This window comes from Pomacea canaliculata, linkage group LG6 (assembly GCF_003073045.1).
Source record: "Pomacea canaliculata isolate SZHN2017 linkage group LG6, ASM307304v1, whole genome shotgun sequence".
Taxonomy (NCBI): Eukaryota; Metazoa; Mollusca; class Gastropoda; order Architaenioglossa; family Ampullariidae; genus Pomacea; species Pomacea canaliculata.
Window position 1 is genome coordinate 2737978 of NC_037595.1, and position 21534 is coordinate 2759511.

Consider the following 21534-nt stretch of genomic DNA (forward strand, 5'->3'; position numbering starts at 1 on the left):
AGCGCGCTGTGATTGGTTGTTTAACAAGACGCTTCTTCTGTTTCAACTTTGACTCTTCCGACTGTGAACGACGAGGTCGCGTGTTTGCATTGTACCTACTAGGCTCGCTGATAATAAATGCTCTCCATACGTCAAGCAGTTGCGTAGTACTTTTTAAATAGACAATTTAAACAAAAAAAAAACAAAACTGTGTCCAGTATCCAGGTTGATGCTACATGACATTGCTATAATTACTGCACGTTGTCAATATTTACATATTTTTGTTTCAATATTTGAAAAGCTCTAAAGATATATTGACGTGAAATACAGTGACAGGCTCAAAGACTAGAAAAAGAAATCCGGGTTGGTTATAAATGCTATGGAGGATTTTTTTGGTAATAAAATGTAATACAGCATTTATGAGTGTACATGCAGGAACTTCGAATGCCTGCGTGGTGTAAAGATGCGCAATTCTCACACACATATATAAACAAAGCTGCGCTTGGGGTTGTGTCCAGCAAGTGGGTTTCTACATCACGTGGGAGGAATGCTGGCTTCTTTCCAAGGGCATTTGGGCATGTGGCGTGTCGTCTGCATGCTTGATTCTAGCAAATATTTTGACGGGGATCGACACTATAACAATCTCAATCAACAGTTATACGCAGCCATATATGATTGCATTTCGGTTAATTGTGACCTGAAACTCGAGCAGTTCATGCAGTCTCTAGAAATAAACTGTCTAAAGCCCTTTTTCTATGCTTACCTTCGGAGACGCAAAAGCTTTGGCATGATCGGAGCAATGCGAAATATAGTACCAGAGGACGAGATAGAGGGGGCGGGGGAAAAGGGAGGAAAGATATGCTGTATACCGAGTCGATCTGGCCTTGGTCAGTGCATGATAAATTTGTTTTTCCTTTTCATTTAAAGAATGGTTGACGTAACATTTCTCACTGAGAATTTTTCTATGGAGCGGAATATTACAAGTTTAATCCTTTGACATCTTTTTTCATCATTGCATATCCACTCACCTGTGAACATTATATATATATACGGCCATTTATCTTTTTTTTTTTTTTAGGTATAGTGTGTATGGGGGACTGGCTGAAGACATAAACCCTAAGTATCCGGACGACAAATCTCATATAGCCACGAAGAAAATACGTGTTTGGAAGATAAGTTTTAACATTTTCCATGATCTTCACTTCGTTACAAACGTTTTCTCCGGTCACCCAACATCAATTCTCGCGAGAAAGCAGCTTGTACCCGAGATTTAGCGTGAAAGTAACATTTTCTGGACACTGAGAGCCAGACTGTACAGAAACGCAGAGCAGTTCCTCATTCCCTTATATGTATCTTGTTGGAGTGGGTACTCTCGTTCCTTTCGGTGTCAACAACTACCATAGACTGTGTAAATCTCGCTCAGTGAATAGCACTGCAGGGGTGTGCGAGCTGCATATAAATTATTTCCCTTGGGCTGCTTGCGAAGATCGAGTCTGTGAGTGCGCGTGCGAAGGGCAAACGCTGCTGCACACCGTGCCAAACAGTTTATGCTGTGTTCGGCTGCTCCGCTTACAGAATTCTCCGTTTTCTTTCGCAGGTGAGAGATCCATTGACAATATTAATAATTGCTATTTGTTTTTCGTGTTCATATTTCTGCACTAAACATAATTTCAAACGGATTTAATTTACTAACCCTACAGTATTCTCTGTGTATGTATGTGTATGCGCGTACTATACGTGAGTTTGTGCGTGTTTTTAATGTGTTTATTGAATGCTATTCGTTAAATTGCATTTTAAAACGAAACTCAGATATTTGTATCGTGGTATGATGAGTAGTTCAGCTACTTCTGAAATCGCTTCATGCTTTTAAGTCTTCTCATCTTTCCTCTTTTTTTTAAACTATAGAAAATAAAGCGAAAAGATCTGAAGCATGGTGTGATTGGTGTAAAGCGCTGTTCACTGGACTGTTAACTATAAAGGGTATTAAGTTTATGGACTTCTTAAGTAATATAGTCTGATGCCAACACTGAAGGAAAAGGAAGAATAGGTATATAAGATTATGCCATAATGATTTTGTGCTAATAGCCCGACAGTTGCCTTTTTTAATTTGCTAGGAAACAAGTTGTTAAATCTTATCACAAAAGTGCATGTATTTTTAAGCACAATGACTGAAACCTAGTTTAGTAGATAGTCTTCATATGTATATATCATTGATCTGCATGATAAAAATTAATTCACTGTGTGCAGTTTACAATCAAAGTTTCATTTGTGTACCTTTTATGAGCACATTCCTTCTTCCTTCCTCCTTCCAACCTCCCTCTCTCACATACACACACACACAGAAGTACTGCTTCACACATGTGAATTAGTAGTTTAACACAGGTTTGCTGATGTGACCTATGGACAGAACAATGCACTCAGGGAAACAGTCAATCTTTTAAGCAGATACTTTGGTAAGCATGTCCTGATAGTATTTATGGCCTTTAGAACTGCACGTCCTGAAGTGTCTCTTATCCTTGGTGAAAAGCATTGTTGTGCCAAGGTCACCCTGATCACTAAGGCCATGATGACACTTCCTGGACACAGGACAATCTTGACATGTACCTTAATGACCTTATTAACAGTATGGTTAGTTTTCCTTTAGAAAAAAATATCCTGTTTTACAGACATCTTAGGGCAAAATAGAGCATGTATATGTATGCGTCTAAATATGCATAGTGTTTCTTTTCATGCATGCACTGCTTGTCCAGTAATAATGTAAAAAATTACTGTACTTCAGACTTATTTGGATAAAATCTGTCTATAATCTTTTATAAGTGACGCAGTTATGATTCAGAGATGAACTTTAACCCATTTAAATACTCACTAGGGCCTGCCCCACTAGTCTTGTCTGTGCTTGAGATAACTGACTAATGAAAGGAGAATAAAGCGCAAAGAGAGACAAACATCTATTGAGAGCTAGTACATGGGATTGTGACTGGTGTGATGACTGAAAGAAATGGTCATATGAATGTGAGTCATTTTTATGAGTAGTTCCAAAGCAGAATATCATTCCAAAACCAAGGAATAACAGGTAGTACAAGTCATACTATCTCACCATGTTTTATTGATAGGAGCAAAAAAAATGTACATGTGTTTAAAAGGCAGGCTGGCTGAAGAATGTGCAGAATGCTGACATTTGCCTTCTTTCTCTTTTTTGTCCTAATTGATTTTTCAGGCACAAGCAACTCACCCTCTTAGTAAACTGAATTGCAGCAACATATTTATGGATTCCAAGTTCAGGTAAGCAATACTTTTTTGATGTGTTGTCATTTTAGTGTTCCATAGGTACCTTGTGCTTGTTACTTAAGTCCTAGTAATAGCTTATTGTTTTATTGAAAACTTACAATATTCTTTTTTTTTTTTTAAGCAACCATAAATCCTACTTTTACATCTTTTATACCTTTAGGTAAAAATTTGTTTCTGTGTGGAAGATGAGGAAGAAACTCTGAACTGCACAGAGTTATTATTAGGGTACTGTTCACATATTTTAGAGGAATTATTCTGCTCTGATGATGATGATAGTATTATTATTATTATTTCATTTATTTTCATTGGCATTTACATCCGATCTATTTTAGTGCTTTACTTACTATTACATGTAAATAAAGAAATATTTATGCATATAAAATGAGTTGAATTTTGATTTAACTTTAATGTGTAATTTTATTGATAAACTTGAACACTTTTAATTAGTTAATTTTTTTTTATTAATCATAGCAACCTGAAACTCTAGTTGGGATATGCACAGAATTGGGGAATACACATAAATCACAGGGATGTGGAGGAGGATTTTATGATGATTTTGAAGAAGTTTAAGTGAGAATAATTAATCATTTAAGAGAACTGTTGGATACCATTTTTTTTTTTTAGATTTATTACTTTGATATCTATGTCTCAAAATTAAAAAAACAAACAAGCAGATATTTTATTTGTAGCTTTCAGGTGAGATTAAAATACTTCCGAAACTTAAAGCTTCGTTAAAAAAAGATGTTATAACCTGCTTTAAAGATGGCATTAGTGATTATTTTTCATTTAAAAACAATGATAAGCCCAGAACTAATACTATTATTTAAATGGGGATGTTTTTAAATTACCTTTAGCTACATGCTAAGATCATGACAGGGCTTCTGCTAAGGCTAAATTCTTTGGGGTCCCAGGGACCCCTTCTTCATATTTCTAAGTTGTCCCAGGCTAACTCTAAGGGGTCCTGTTACAAAGTTGGAAAAAACCCAACAAATCAACTACTTTGTTCAACTGCCTGTCAGGCACACAAAGCACTGTAATGTCTAGTCAGAAACGGCGAGATTTCTGTGCCATGAAGTCACCGCAAGCATCTGTTATGAGCTTATGCTCCCTGTACTTGGGGTGCTCACTTTCTTTCCGCTTCTGAGACGATGATTCTAACTACGCTGTCAACGACATCTTAGAAATAGGTTAATGGAACTCTTCTCAGTAAGGGAAAAAACTCAGTGCAAGGAAAGTTACTCTCACCTTATAGCAGACAATAGATTGGACTACGATGTCAGACACTACACTTGCCCAATTTTGTATCTGTTCTTCGCCCAAATTTGAAGGGGTCCCCTGGGACCCCATTGACGAAAATTGAAGGGGTCCTCCGAACTTTTAATGCGTACTTTATGCACTTTTTTGCGTAAGCAGAAGCCCTGCATGAGTTGTAATATAGTCCCTTTTTATACCCCCACCTACCATCTCCTGGACTGTGCAGTGGTTGTTTTTTGTTGTTTTTTTTCATAAAAAAAAATAAAATAAATCAAAGATTAAAAGTAAGAGCAGCTTTTTTTCACTTAAATTGTTGTTTAAGTAATTAAGTAAACTTTTGTCCTAAATTTACTATTAGATTTAAAAAAAATTTTTGAAATTATAAAATTTCCGTCTTCTGATGACGGATAACAAAGTAGGTATGGTTTTGTCCTTGAGTTTATTATATATAGGAAACATGCCTATTATTCACACAATCACTCACACAGCCATAGTAGAAGAATGTTTGTTACCCCTGTGTATGTGTTTGTTTCTGGTAATCTTACCATATTGTTTACAGCTTTCTACCAAGGGTCATTAATGGCGGCATTGCTGGTATTGTGGGAGTCACATGCGTGTTTCCTATTGATCTCATTAAAACTCGTCTTCAGAATCAGCAGCCAGGACCAGGTGGCCAACTGTATTACAAAAGCTTGTGAGTAATTTGCCTGACACTTTTTTTACTTCTGCTTAATCTTCTTTGTAACATTGTAACATTGAATAAACACTGTTTGAGTTGGTAGTCCCTCTGATAACGTCTGTGGATGAACTGCTAACTAAAGCTATGAGATATGGACCATCTGAGGAAGCAGATGAGAAAACCCTTAAAGAATTCATGAGCACTGAGAGAATTGAGGTCAGCATGAAAATGAGCTAGCATTAGGAAATGGACTACTGAAGTCTGATCAGCTCTTTAAGGCTCATTGGGGAATTTTTTTTCCACTTTTTTTTTAATTGTATTACTTTATTTATAGCATTTTTCAGTATCTAAACAAATAACACCATCTGCTCAGGTGATACAAAAGATTTAATATTCATTATCATCTATTTACAGTACAAGGTCAGATCTGTGACACCATGTTAGAAGTATTAGAACATGGAGATATCTAATTAACATATGCTCACAGCTATCTCATTGGCTGTAACCTTGACAATGTAAATGTCTGACATGACCTCATGAGTTCCAACTTTTTTTGTCTTTGCTTAACAATGTTTGAAAGCTTGTATTTCAGTTATTTGCTTACTACACTAATGCGTGTAAAACTATGGTCTACACTAATGTTATAGGCTCCCATAATACATCCAGCCATGCAGATAAGATTTTATTACTTATGTTTCCCTACATCCCATCTAGAAAACTGCACCCTTCATCTGATGACATGCATATCCTAACTATTCCTGTCATCAGAATAACATTTGGTCACAGGATTTCTAGTTCCTGTGCCGCACCTTTTCCATATCCACCACCTTCCCACCATTGAATCCTTTAAATGTTTACTGAAAACACACCTCTTCCTTGAGCATTGCTCCTAACAGCAGTCCACACAATGCTACTCCTTTTCTCCCTTACCCCCAAACTTCCTTTTTTCACTTATTGCTACTTCCCTATTTGTCTTCCTCTGCAGAATCACCATACTCTCAGTTCTTGTTACTTGGTTCCTCTTTGCATTTTCTGTATTTGTCTTTCATTAATCATCTTTGATGAGTCATCAGTACCATTGTTTATCCTTTCGTTGTTCATATGTTGTCCATGTCTCAAACCTGTCTCAAGTGTTAAAAGCACACTACCTACAAGTATGACTATATGCTGTATTTGTTATTGTTATTAAATGATACAAGGAGTTTGCCAATACCTCATATATGCAACACATCTTCAACATAAGTATGTGACTATTTTTCTCTACATTATTCTGTTAAATGGAACAATACCCTAAAAATAAATTACTCTGAATGAGAACATTGTGGAAGGGGGCTAAATTATTTGTATTGAGAATTTACTTATTGTTTTTCCTCTTAACTCAGGTTATTACTCCTTAATGAGTATAAAAATCTGGAAAATGTTACTGTAACTGATGGAAATTGTTTCCTTATTACGTAATCTGTTAAAAGTGGTTTAGCAAAAACATATAGACATTAATTATGGCTTGACCAGAAATGAGGTTAAAATGTGAACAGTACAGTGCTAGAGAAAACTTCTGTGGGATTAAGTACCATTAAAAATGCTGATCGTTCTTAAGTTCCTTTCACTAGTCCTATGTGTTGACCTTGAGCAAGAGCCAGTTATGCAACCTGAATCCTCTAGGCCATGGACAACTCTCCATGCCTTTTACAGAGAAGCAGAATTAAGAAGATAAAAATGGCAGTATAGTAATTTTTCCCATTTTATATTGATCACAGTTTCAGCAACAAACTGTTGATCATGTACACCTAGTAACGAAGACCGCATATATATATATGTGCAGAATTACCAGGTCTGCTAATTTCACGAAGAATAAAGCCTTTTTTTTTGGGGGGGGGAAGGTGGCAGGAATGTAAATTACATTTCTCAGGAGCAGTCAAATCAACTAGAAAATCTACTGCTTGTGGAATGACTGACTGGGAAGTGGTGCTACATGGTGTGATCAATTTAGCTCTAAAAGTGAGTCCATTCAGTGTGGGCATAATGCGCATGCTCATTTTTAATGTAGGCGATGCCATATATTGTGATGTAAGCATTCTGCCAAATTACATAAAATCAAATAATATTGAAGATACAACAGATTAATAGGCATTTATTGATGAAAAGCTGTGAACATTTTCACAAGTTGATAGTTTTTTTAGGTAACAAATGTGATTTCCATGCAGCACCCCATTCGTGTGCAGGTCACTGCGGATACCAGCAGTGAACAGACTATTGGTGTTGGCAAGTGTCAGCTGAGGAGAATCCTGCAAACTACTCTAGCGGCACCTATATAGCACTGAGAGAAGCAGTGTGTTAAATTTTAATCATGTTTTTTGTTTGGGTTTTTTTTTTTAATGGCTTTTTGCGGGAAGGGAGCCTGGTAGCATCAATAGAATAAACTCCTTCTTGCCTGAAAACTGTTGGAAAGGGTGTGCAAAGGTAGGAAAAAGCTAATTTATGGCTTTTGTGCTGCCTAAACATGACAGTTAAGAGGGGGACATCATTTCAAACAAGTGGAACAGTTGTGTGCCTATAATATTTTGCCATTGGTGAAACCAAGATCTGCCTTTGTTCTTTGGCTACTGTGTGTGATAAGACCTCTGGCTGCTCAGAATTATCAGAACAGAGGAATTCATGATTTGGCACATGTAATGATAGTTTGGATTAAGTATGTGGCTGGGTCTAATATTGTTACTAATACCTATCAGAAATTTTTAACATTGTAAATTAATTACATATGATAGTTTGCTTTATTGCCTTGAATAATTAACTTTGATATTTGTAAATAAACAGTGTTTATCCTGATGCACTAAAGAATGTAATAACAATCCAAGCCAAAAACCCATACCAATAAGCTTAGCAGAATAATTTATGTCAAAGAAATTATGCAACTTTACACACTGGTTGATTCATTGTCTGCCTTCTGCTTGTTTCAATGGGAAACAGTATTTAAATGCTGTCATCTTTTTTGTTTGGTTTAACAGACCCGATTGTGCTTTGAAGACTTTCCGCAACGAAGGATTTTTTGGCATGTACAAAGGTAATTTCCACAGCACTGCACTGAAAAATAATCCTTTTAAAACTGAAATGGGCAAATGCAGCCTGAAAAATGTGCCTTTCAAAACACGTTTCAGAACAAAATTTATCTATATTTTATAGCCTTTATAAGCTGTTTGGTTTTGCACAAATGCATTTAAAGGTTTTTGAGTTCTATAAGCTTTGAATTTTTATTCATTTAACTATTTTATTTTCAGGTTCAGGGGTCAATTTACTATTGATCACCCCAGAAAAGGCCATTAAACTAGTGGGCAATGATTTTTTTCGCCATATACTACGCACAGACTCGTTAGTAGACATTTTTTGTGTTGTGTGGTATGTGTGAGTAAAAGAGAGCAAGAGAAAGCATTAAAACTGACAGTAGTGATAATCTATTTTGTTCATGCTTTTAGCAGTTCTCGCCGACAATTTTGAATGGCAGTTTTTTTTAGGAATTCATCAGGAGCACTAAAAATTTAACCTATGAGTGAGGCACACCCTAATAAAAAAAAATTTAAATGGATGCATCAAAATGTACCAAACCTTGAAACATGTATACATTTATACATACTGCTCACAGTGATGACAGGCAATGGTATGGAAATGGAGGGGTTCACATCTGCATTGGAACAGCCTAATTTCTGGTATTTTATTGGATTGGCCAAAACCAAAGCTAAATAAGAAGCTTTAAATTGTTCGTACAGATCTGTTTAATTGTCACAAATTGTCTACAGTGTTGTTCTACTTGATGCAGTGGCAAGCTGACATTACCAAGGGAGGTAGTGTCTGGAGGAGGGGCTGGCATGTGTCAGATCATCATCACAACGCCAATGGAGCTTCTGAAAATCCAATTGCAGGATGCTGGACGAAGTTGTAAGAGTTTTCACATATTAAACATCCATGTTAGAATGCTTGTAATTAAGTGAAGAGGTCCATTGAATGCTGTTAAATGATTTACCACAGTACAAAGTTATTTTTAAATGAGTTCAGTTTATCTTAAAATTTTATCAAAATGACTATGCAAAAACACTTTAAAATTGTGGCCTTTTTTTTTTTGTTTGTTTGTTTGTTTAGCTCAGATTGATCTTGGTGCCACCAACCTCAACAACAGTTCAACTGTATCTGCTAAACCTGTACCCAGGCTATCTGCTACACGGATAGCTCTGAATCTGCTGAGAGAGAGGGGCATTCTGGGGCTGTATCAGGGTTGTGGTGCAACAGCTCTGCGTGATGTCACATTTTCTGCAATATACTTTCCGCTGTTTGCCCACCTTAATGCTTTAGTACGTGATTATGTGAGGATGCTGTCCTCACCAAATTGTTACCACCTATTAGCCTACTTGTGACCACCCTATGTATTCTGTTGATCATTGTGGTTGTTTTAGCACACTAGGTCTTGCCTACAATTGATCGTGCAATGTTCGAGCAGACCAGGCTGCTAAGGCTGCATGTCAGTCCCCTGGTAAAATACAGTTCCTTATTTCATCTGACTGTAAAACTTTACTTACAACCTACATACTGACTTTATGGCAAAACCTCTGGAACACCCTCTGTCAGAATAAATTATTCGCCACTCTTCCCTGTCTTTCTGACCGCCCACCTTTGTGCCATACCACAAGGCGGGAGGAGGTAGTCCTAACAAGACTAAAGACAGGACACACATATGCCACGCAAATCAAATCAAATCAAATCAAATCAAAACAGACTTTATTGTCTGCCCAGGAGGACAGAAATTTGTCTTTGCTCACATACCCATACAGACATTTAACAAACAGTTAGGAGTAAAAGTGAGGAGTAAAATAGTGTTGATTGCACCAGTCCATCAAGGCAGTGTATGTTTATCCTAACAACAAACCTTGGGTGACCAAGGGCCTAAAAGCACTGCTTAACAAAAAGAAACATTTGTTCATCATGGGCAGAAGCCCACGACAGAAGATTAGTACATAGAGAGGACCATGATGCTATCCGTTGGGTGGGCAGAGGCTCTACGAGCATACTAGTTAGTCCGCTTTCAGTAGTTTGCCGGTGGACCAACGAGTGTCGACGAGATTGAAACAGAGGTCGAGTTAGCTCTCGCCATAAACCCGATGTGTCAGAATGTGGCTCGTGGTTACATCTTGAGCTCGCTGGAGGGACCTGCCAGACGTCGAGTGTTGATGCTTCCGCATGACGCAAGAGATACGCCGAGAAAGATCTTGGGTGTCCTAGTGGAGGCGTACGGCAACGGAAAGATGTCGACATCAGTGCCACAGCAACGTGATGAGGTGGTCGACGAATACGCCGCGAAGCTCCAGAATTTAAGCAGGCGAGGTAGAAGGCGGCGCAGAGCGTCGAAGTGGCGGCGATTGACACCATCTCGGAGGACTGCAGCCCGACCGGTCAGGGAAAGTGACTGCCCCCGTTTTCCGTAACAGGATGACAGGGAAATAAAGTGTAGCTGGCCTGACTGGAAAGTGTCCGACGGCGGAGGTTGTCATTTATGGCAGTTGAGTGATGGCGTTGCTCGACACCGGCAGTGAGGTAACGACGGTCACTGACGAGTGGGCACGAGGCACATACAGGACTTACAGCTAAAACAAACTCAGGTGTGGCGGTGGTGGACATGTTTACGGCCAGCGTCTGAGGACGTTCCTATCCTGGTGGTCAAGGACCTGGTCGATGTGGTCACAAGTGAGCGCAGGAGGCGCGTGTCGCTTCTACTAGGGAAGAACGTCCTTGATCGGATAATGGACTCTACCGCAGATGTGGCGCAGGCAGTACAGGCAGCCGTGCATGAAGCTCATCTTGAGAAGACATTGTCAACAAAAGGACTGGCTAGGGCCGCTGGCAACACGCCCGTTCCAGGATGCCAATGGGTCTGACGTCCACACCAGCCACTTTCCAGAGGTTAATGCAGACCACCATGCCGAACTGTTTAATTTCAGTCCTTCTTGTGTACCTAGACGATCATTTGGTATACTCCAAGATAAAGGACATTCAACTGCGGGAGGCGCCATACCTTCAGGATGACGACAGTGAAGAGGAAACGCCAGGGTGGTATGCTACTCTTCCAAACCATCACCACAGAACTCTTGTGACAATGCCTGTGGTGCCAGAAGTAACAGTGTCTGTGTGTCAGATGACAGTACCAGAAATGAGTCCCTATCGTGTCCGAACCGCGCAGATCGCAGCGACTTACCGCGAGACAGGCAACAACCTCGCACAAAGTGTAGGATGAAACAGTTCGTGCGACGCTATGCCATGGCAATATGAATACCATGGATATATTTTTAGTTGCGGTGATCGGTGACACCGTAGATGACACGTACGCATTGATCAGTTGTTTATTTTGCTAATTGTTCATTTTTCTTCAACTTTACCGCGGCTGCGTCCAGAAAATGTCATTGACAAGAATGACACACGAGGTGATGGCTGACAATAGATGTCAGCACTCACTCTTCTTCAGTCTCTGTTTGATTCCTCCTGAGTCCTTGTGCCTTTATTTAGGATGGTGATGGCTGCTGGCACGAAGGACCTCTGGTAGGCAGCTTTCCTTATGCGTGGTACCTTATTAAAGGATACCTCTTGCGAGGGGAACAACCACCAGGTTGCCCCTGGTGTGGGGGACATCTTAACGTTGTACACCTTCTCATAAACTGTCCAAAACTTCAGACCATTCGTCAACAATTTTATTCAGTAAATTCATTATATGTTTTATTTAGGTCCATCCCATCGGCAGCTATTTTTGGTTTTTTAAAAAGAATAGGACTTTTACAACAAATCTAAGTCTAATATATCTTATTTAAATTCTGTTTTGTTGGCGGCCTTTTTGGGCTCCACCACCCATTTTACACCATATTTGTTTCTTTAACATCTAGTTAACTTATTACCGTGGTCTGATTTTTAAGTTAAATAACTGGAGAAAATTTACCCTGAAACTTTTAAACATAAAAAATTTTTTATTGCCATGATATAGCCTTAGTTGCTGGCATGGCATAAAACACCAATAAACAAACAAACAAACAATTGATAGTGACAGAAGCTAGTGTGTAGCATTCCTCTAATGGGTTGTGGAGATGAGGTAGTCTTATTTTATTTTTTTATGTTGTGGCTGTGTTTCAAATCAGCATAGGATCTTCATGTTTATATTTACCTTAGCTGCATTTTCTTACTGTCTTTTGCAGTCATTCTCCATTAAACAACAGGGTGAACTGAGTGGCTCATATGTTTTTTTCTTTCTACAGTAGCAATCTTGAATCAAAATGAATTGCCTTCAGTGACAATCACCTTCTGGTGTTTAATGTGATGTCATTGGTCAGTATTCTCCTGACCTAGTTAACTCGTGTTATCTGAAGATTTCCCGACTGACTGCCATTCAGTCTGCAGTCTTGTACTAATAGCATGCAGCTAAATCCTAATCCACTTTTCTTTTTTTACATGCTTTGTCTTGTGGATGCTGTGATGCTTACTGCACAGGAAACTTGCCTGTAAGCTGTAATAAATGTACACGGGAACTTTTTTTGTTATTGGGATGGAGTAAACCAAGAAACCTGTGAGTTAAGTTGCGCAGCATTGGTTTCTAAACAACATAAGCTTTCATTCTTGCTGCCATTGATACTGTCCTTACTTGTTTTTCCTCTTTGACTTGTAATTAATCATAGAATACACAGTGTTATGTGTGGGGGGTCGGGGTGTGCATGCACACATTTATGTACAGGTTTGTGTAAAGGTATTATTGGTCAATATATCTGCTAATTTACAAAGTGTGTTTGTTCTTTTTTTTTTAAAGGGCAAGAAGAGAGAAGGCAGTGAACAGACAGTCTTTTATCATTCTTTTATATCAGGGTGTATTGCAGGCTGTACTGCCTCTTTAAGTGTGAATCCAATAGATGGTACGTGAATTATTGATTTTTAATGTTGGTGTTATTGTAAGCTTCATTGTTTTTTAATCATTTTTAAAGGATGGTCGCTCCTTCCCTGGCCTTATCATGGAGGAGAGTTATTTTGGTTCGTTGGGGAAATGGGGGTTTCCAATTTGTTTGGTCTCCTTTAAAACGCAATCTGTCTTCCTAGGTAACACAATGTTGTGTGTGTCTGCAATTTCTTTTATTTTCCTTAGATTTGTTCTCTCTAGCACATTAAATTTTGTGCTACCTGAGCTTGAGATGTCAGGAGTGGTCTTGGTGCAAGAATAATTGGATCATTGTTACGTCTCATCTTTTGTGTGATTCTAGTTGTGAAAACACGGCTGCAAACATTGCACAAGGGTGCTGGAGAGCAACATTACAATGGCATCATTGATTGCTTCAGGTTCGTCATGTCTGTCAGTCATACTGTTTTAATCTTTGACTGCCTTAGATCTCACTAGTGGATTTATTAATAATCTTTGAATGCATGTTTTAGGTCAGCCTTGTGTGACTAATTATTTACTGCTTTGGTGGAGTACCGGCGTAAGACATTTCTAAACGAAAGGCTTTCAAGTAAGCTGTATTTTATTAAAATGTTACTTTTAAGTGTTCATCAATTACAGGCTAATTGCAGGACAGCAACATATCTAGGCATAACCTGGAACAATCTATTCTGATTATAAAGATGTGTTAGTCCAGATGAAGGATCCATTTCCTGTTATTTTTTAACTTTTCTTGATTACAGAACTGTGATGGCACAAGAGGGACCCAGAGCTTTCCTAAAAGGAGCACTTTGCAGAATTCTTGTTATAGCCCCACTGTTTGGCATTGCTCAAACAGTCTATTACCTTGGAGTGGCCGAGTTTTTGCTTGGCATGAAGCAGCCTTAAAGAACATTCTCCATAGACCTCTGACCAAACTGATTGTGATGGTAAACGTGTGATCATACATACATTTTAGATGAAAAATAGACTGTTATTTACAGAAGATTTTTGAACTCTTAAGGTGACTGGCATGAACATGTGGTATTTTTAGCTGTTATATTTTATTAACAGCAAAAGCAAAGTCTGTTGCCTACCTGATGGACAGAATGATTATGTTGTAATTTTCTGTTACCTGAGTTGTCTTTTTTTAATGAATTTTAACACCATTTTAATGAATTTTCAATCTTTAGTGCAATGAATTTTTTTCTGCCTGAACTACTGGATGTTGATTTGTTTGCTTAATTCACAAGTATATGCTTTTCTAGATCAGGGTCATCAAGAGTACATTTTTTGTTTAGTTGTAAGCATTGATTTTCATACAAAATTCTTAAAAGTGTTTAGTTTTAATGAATTGTTAATTGCTCAAAAGACAAAAAAAAACTTCCCATGCTGCCATAAAGGCATTATTTGTATTTTATTAATCAGCATGGACAATGCACTAGAGGTCAAGATTTTTTTACCATTATTTCAGATAGATAAATCTTTGTAGGTGTGGTAGATAGGTATAGCTGTACCCCTAACAAGTACAAGCCATCATGTGTTTGCTAATCTCAATAGATGAATGCTTGTAGATATGGTAGAGGGTAAATTAATATGCTGCAGGTATCTAGTTTGCTAGCTGAGGGCTAAGCTTCTAGGCTTCCTTGTCTTTGCCCACTTCCAGTGTAGTAATTACACATGCCTGTTGTATTTTCTTTCTTGTATACCATGTATATTCAGCTTAATTTGTTGATTTTTGATTTTGTTTATTGGGACACTCTCTATGTGAACAATATCAGATGATGTGTGTTTGTTTGTTTGTTTAAGGAAGTAGGGAGTTTGAATGGGCAACTGTCACTCTCTTTTCTACAGTTTCTTCTGAGATTTTCATTCTGCAGTTTATTCACTGTATCTTATAAACCAGGGTGATCTTAGACTTTTAATCAAAGTTTCTCCTTTCTATGGTATTTAGATCTGAAATTTAAAGTTGCCATTTTAAAAAAATGTTATTTGTGTTTTATTTGTTAACTTTGAAATATTATATGCTTATGGTATTGAATCTCCTGCATACTCAGCAGACCATTTACTAGATGTGAGAACAATAGGAGGGAATGATACACTGGCAGTAGAGTTGATAATGATCATAATCATGAATTTTTTTAATTCATTTATTTAAGGGATTAGTGTCATACACTTCATATTTTGCCCTCAGTAGAGCTGTATATTGTTCCTGTTTATTTTGGCTTCAGTTACTTTGGCCATTGACAAATGATAAAAATATTTGTGCTCAAGCATTCGATTAAAAACATTCCGTTTGGAAGCTGTGTAATTGAACCACTTCTTTTACGTTGTCCAAGTTACCAGTTCTCATAGTCTTCTTATTGACCAGCATTGTCTTTTGTATTTGGCAGAACCAAGGTGCAGCATGAAAACTATTTAAATTATTAGGGTAGCATTAAGTATTTTAATATTTATCTAAAAGACTTGGTTTAGTGTTAGCAGTACTTCAGGACTACTTTGAATCCATTTTTGATATTGAATATAAAAGAAAGGCTGTTTTAGAGCTATTGCATTTTGCAAAATGTTTATAGTGTCTGTGACAGAAGGTACAATACAATGCATAATGTAAAAATTTCTCTGCCTGTCCAGCATCTTGTATTTTCTAGTATTGGTCTAATGCACCAGTTTTGCAGGTTATACATCAAATTGCTCAGTCTGTTGGTTTTTTTTTTTTTTAAGGCAGTTAATCTTCAGGAGTTAAGTGGTGGCACTGGAAAAGAAGAACATGCTAAGAATGTAACAGATGTCGGCTAATCAAATCGCTATCTGGCATAATCTTACATTTGCTAAATGTAATGTGGGTAGATTTGTGCACTGATTGACTGCTATTGCACTTATCTTTTTATGTGCTAGTTTGTTGTTTATTTTTTTATTTTGTGTTTTATGCAGGCATGTAAAGAGAATAAGGAAGAAAGTATATAATTGATTAGTGATGATATATTATTATTATTGATTCATATCTGTTACTGATAATGGACCACATCAGTGTATTCCATGAGCAAATAAGAGGGGTGGGAAGAAGACAGGATTGCACTGTGTTGAACTGTCCCTATTACTGATTTTTTTTTTACCCACCTCACTCCCAACAATAAGCCTAGAGTTTTAACCACAGGTAGTACCAGTGAATGTTGTTGTGGATGCTTATGGTGCATACCTCGCACCTGCCTCTTAAAAAGATAATTAACATTGTACTTTTACAAGCTATTTAAATTTCAGTTCTTCATATTTTACTAGATGACAGGACAGTTGGAGCGGCCCTTTTATTACCAGTAACCTCTATCTGCTAAAGAAATTATGAGAAAACGGTTTTAGCCATATGGCTGTTGTGTAGTGATTATTTTACTAAGAATGCCAGTTACAGGATTTCTTCTAAGTTACCACATAGCTTTCCTGTTTTTCATAACTGTTTAGTAGTAGTAGAGATGATACTGTTACCATGTGAGGTAGCTTAAGAAGATTTACTGCAAAAATTTATTTTTTTCTTTTAGAAATCATAATTTATTTTATTTAGATATTATCCATACACACTTCAAAAGATCTCTTTAAAGCCTTTAAGAATATTGCAAAAACAAAAATGGCTGTAAAAGTGGGCATTCTTTTGTGTCTTCTTTGTTCTGCAGAAAATTTGATACAGCTGATGCTATTGGCACTGCATGAGCAATATCCAACTTTCAGTGCACACTAGATAAGTTTAAGTCTTTAGACAAAAAAGGGAAAAAGTTTGAAAAGTTGCAGTGATGTAACTGCTACCTGACTAAAAATGGCATACTAAATAAAGAAAGCCTTTTGGGCATTGATCATGATCTCTGTGGCGCATGGAAGCAGACTGCTACGCTGTGAAACGAAATACAATTTTTTGCATTTTATATGGTCTCCATTGTATCCCTCTGATTGTAAAACTGTAGCTGGTTCAAACCTTTTTAATTTATAATTTGTTAAAATTAATAGAGAAGTTTTATTTGCTCTTTTTTCTTCAAGTAACATTTTGGTGGGTTTTTTAAAATTTACAAAATACATCTAGCTTACATGAACAACATTTCATTCAACATTGAATTGTACAGTGGCTGATATAGGCCTTTACTTAATCAGGCTCACAAAAGATTTGTGCAAAAAAATGTGTTTGGTACTTTCGGTTCAGATTTTGTTAGTATGGCTGAGGCACAACCAGTGGACATTCTCCTATGCAGATTGATGAAGTTTACAGTCTGTCCTGAATATATCCTTTAGAGAAGATGAGCTATCTATTTTTCAAAATGTGCCTGAATTGAGGTAAACGTGACCATGAGTGCTTATACAAGTATTTATTAATAAAAATATAAGATTGATATTATCACACATACATGAAAGTGGGCCCAGTGTAAAGTTACAGTACAGCTGATCAGATTAAATTAATACATAAAATAAAAATCAAGAGCATTAAACAGCTCTCAAGACATCAAGCATTTAATACAGGCAACAAATGAACATACACAGTAGTATATGTCTGCTCGGCTACTGTTGTTCACTTTTTTGGTTGATACTGTATTCTTTGTAAACATGCTGATATGATAATTTTTTTGTTGTTAAATTATAAAACTTTTGAATAAATCTGCCAGGACAATGGTTATTTATATAAAATATGTCACATCTTAAAATTTTTGTTGAATTATAGGTAGAACTGTGACAAACTGCAAAAAGGTATAGGGGGGAAAAGTGCACTACAATTGAAAAAACACACCTACAGCTTTCATTGACAACATTTTAAATGCTATGCAACAGTCTTGCTTTAAAATAGTACATATCTGTAACTTATTCATCACAAAGTTTCATGCTGCTTGTCATCAACACTTCAAAGGTTTCCACATGCTGAACTTTAAGAATGCAGACTAAATCAAATTCAGTTATTTAAATATTCAGTGGCAGAATGATCAAGTATCTGCACATTGACATTTCATAGAATAAAGTTCTCTGAAAGTTAAAGGCAATGTATCATGTTTTACTGAAACTAGAAGTGACCATTGTTTGCTCCAGATTTTTCATATTTTCATTAGTCGTATTTTCATCTACTCTGTTTAGAATATTCAAGAGAAACAAAGTTAGGCATTTGAAACTGAGGTTGAAAGTAGTTTGCTCACAATGTTTTGATGACAACAATCACGGATAATTGTGCACACCTGATGAGTCCACATCAAGACTGGAAGTGGTGAAACCTATAAATGAGAGGAAGAGGGGTAGGATCGCATGCATGCATAATTCTCTGAAATTGTCCATAAGCAGATGTAGAGTTGAAAATATTGATCCTGAAATGTGCTTTGCAATTTTTGTTATTAAATCTTTAAATTTGCAGATGTGTAAACTCCAACCTCAACAGATTCTTCTTTTGTATGATTTATTTTCTTTTTATACTTCTTCATCCTCATATTTTATTATGTATTTTAACTCAAGATTCTGAGTTTTTTCCTATCTTCCCCAGAACTTAAAATCTTGATTCAAATGTATGCAGTTTATTTGAAGAAACTTTTATGTAGTATTTCTGGCTCTAAAAGAATATAAAAAAACAAATCATTTAAATTTTCTTTTTTGTGCACACTTTTTTTTTTTTTTTTTAAATTTTGAGTTCATAAAAGCCATCTAGCTCTATGTGGCTGGGTAGAAATAAATGAAAACTGTTTCTAAAGGTGCAAAGAAATGATTTCAGCCACATTTCTTTTTAAATGATTTTGTTTATATTTTTAATTACATAATACAAATTTAGAAATTAATATTTAGTGTATTGTAGTTTTGTTCAGTTCTTTTTTTTTAGGTTTGTATATTTTTAAGCACGGGTGTGCATTTGAAGATAATTTGTTACAAAAATTGCTGGTCAGCTATGCTGTCCTTTTACTCATTTGTCATGCATTTCACAGTATATATACATATATGTTTCTTGAGCAAGAAAGAAGCAAACAATGTATTTGAACTTTGCCCATACTGTAAAGATGGTTTAAAGATAATTTAAAACAAGTGTTAGTCAGCCATGTTAATTGTGAGTTCTGTTAGTGTGCTGTTGCTTATTAAAGCCAGCATGTTGTTTACTATTTTCCTAGAGCATATAAATAAATTACTATTGACATTTTAATCATTAATTTCTCTAGCATATGAAAGACTGGTAACTTTCAGTTTTTGTCATGTAGTCATGCAGCTTACTATGGAATGAGAAAGCTCATAAAAGCACACTTTATTCCTTCAACCAGTAGTAATTACTAGAGAGATTGTTAATCATGTTTCATACATATTATCGTTTGGTATTCCAAAATGAGCTGCTTTTTTTCATATTTTGATATTAGGACATTAATGGATTATAATCTCTTTATTTGACCTTATAACTTACAAGTCTTTAATAAACATACACATGTTTAATGGTCTGATTGCTGATCTGGGACTGGGTATGTATGTTTGCTAGACACTATACTTGCTTGTTCTATGTGCAGTACTCAGCTACATGTTTTCATTTCATAAATCAGATGACTGCTTATATGTTAGCCATAAAACTAGGCTTTAGCAATATGCTGTTCACCTGGTCCAAGGTATCTTAATGTTTCTTTTAAAATACTCAGACATAAGCATCATTCTATTTGTAAATTTTATATATGCTTTGGACGAGAAATATGGGTTGTCAGGAGCTGAATAATGTTGAAATGAATATGAGCCTTGTTGTGATTAATTGCTGCTCTTGTGATTCATTGTGATAGTTGTTTTTTTCTGTAAATAATTGCTTATTCCTCCTGTGTCAGTATTGTACTTTGTTTACAATAAATAAGAGACTCATGTTATTTCTAGCCTTGGCTGGTATTTTTTAAATGGCAATGTTTTATGCTACTGTCAGTTATATTTCATTATTCTTTTCTTATTTCGAAGTTTGGTTTAATTTTGTATGTGTCACAAAGGGACAACGACTTAATACTTTTAAGAACAATTTAAGCTTTTAACTGTAAAACTTTACAGGGAAATAGTTTAAAGTAAAGAAGAGATAAATTACAATAAACACTATAGTTTCAATTAGATAAAGAGAATTCAGCTACTTCTAGTGTTCTGTATGATTCATTCAATACTGTAACAATTCTATTTGAAATTACCATTGATTAATTTATAAATCACAAATTTTTTCTTAAAGAACTTTGTAGTCTTGTCTACAACACTTTTAACTTCAGAAGATATCCTTGAAATATTTGCACACAGAACTTTTTACTTTTCCTGCAATGAGTGTTTAAGTGCTACACTACTAGGCACACCTAATGACCACCATCTGACCAGTACTTGCAGAATAAGCTTTTACAGATATGCGTTTGTATAGTCTTGTAGATTTACCTACGTTTTCATAACATAATATGTCTGGATAGCTGCGAGTTTTTTTATAACGTGCCAACCCTCTTTCAATTAAAAAAATGCTCAGGAGTTTTAGTGTCATGACTTCCACAAAAGTTAGTATTGTGATACCTCCATGAACACAAAATATTCTCCTTGCTCAATTAATTTTTTTTAAAGTGAGCGGTATGACCTTTCAGTCCATCTCAGTCATGCTTGAAATTAACATTGTCGATCTGTTTCCCTATGTTGATGCACCCGATAAGAAGTAACAGATTTTTTCCCTCAAGAACTCAAGATTTTACCAGCAAGATCATAAAAATTAAGGACCACCTTCTGGCCAATACTTCATGATGTGAATAAACTTTTATAGATATGTGTTTGTATATGTGGACTTTTTCTTATTATGAAGGCATTGTTTTTGCTATTGTTGATAATAAGTGATCATTACTAATTAAAGATATAGTGATACAGGCCTTTTGAAATAGCACGTTGTGTAAATAAATATGAAAAGTACCAAAATGTCTTTGTTATTTTGAGCTGTCTGATGCATGGTGAAGATAGAGGAGCATGCTTAGAAAGATTCAAAGTTTTGATCAATAATTTAAGATTAAAGATCCCACAGTAGCTTTTCTGTGCTCAAATATATGAGCACAGTGAAACACTCGGATCATTTCAATTTTTGGTGTCTTGTTCAGTAACATCATGGACGGGGATCTACGTTCATGGTAACATTAGGCATTTCCATGTTTCTTTAGTTTTATTTCTCTGACAAGTAGGAAAAGTCGAAGTCTTTACGAAGTGCCTGGTGGTTTGCTGCGTACGTTATATCTCACACAGGACATAGTAGTTTCACTTTTTTAAAGTAAAGAACACATCTGCCCATATATTTAATTTTTCATTCAAACTTTGTTGGTGTAAACTTTTCTTATTTCGCATGAAGGAATTCGTCGAAAAGTTTCGGGTAACAAAAATAAAAGTCTGAAATGAAAACTACTAAATCATAAGTTAAAGTTATGAAAAAGGATTTTAAGTTGTTTTCTAT

At 36.2% G+C, this 21534-nt stretch overlaps 1 protein-coding gene across 3 annotated transcripts; it reads left to right on the forward strand.

Annotated features, from left to right (window-relative positions):
- The first annotated feature begins 808 nt into the window (after positions 1-808).
- On the forward strand, positions 809-21011 carry LOC112565734 (mitochondrial glutamate carrier 1-like). Of its 3 annotated transcripts, none has more exons than XM_025241411.1 (10): positions 809-1576; positions 3197-3261; positions 5081-5215; positions 8206-8261; positions 8476-8566; positions 9012-9130; positions 9332-9540; positions 13026-13128; positions 13471-13546; positions 13889-21011. In XM_025241411.1, exons 2-10 carry the CDS (start codon positions 3245-3247, stop codon positions 14031-14033), a joined length of 951 nt encoding a protein of 316 aa, XP_025097196.1. In that variant the 5' UTR covers positions 809-1576; positions 3197-3244; the 3' UTR covers positions 14034-21011. The 3 variants fall into 3 exon arrangements, with proteins under 3 accessions (XP_025097196.1, XP_025097195.1, XP_025097197.1); XM_025241410.1 differs by lacking the exon at positions 809-1576 and adding an exon at positions 1592-2991; XM_025241412.1 differs by lacking the exon at positions 809-1576 and adding an exon at positions 1593-3052.
- The last annotated feature ends 523 nt before the right edge of the window (positions 21012-21534 follow it).

Excerpts from the sequence above, each read along its gene's own strand:
- LOC112565734 (XM_025241410.1), top strand. The coding sequence starts at position 2,965 with ATGACTGAAAGAAATGGTCATATGAAT. Across the intron at positions 2,992-3,196 it reads AAAGAAATGGTCATATGAAT|GCACAAGCAACTCACCCTCT; the intron begins GTGAGTCATTTT and ends TTGATTTTTCAG. Across the intron at positions 5,216-8,205 it reads CAACTGTATTACAAAAGCTT|ACCCGATTGTGCTTTGAAGA; the intron begins GTGAGTAATTTG and ends TTGGTTTAACAG.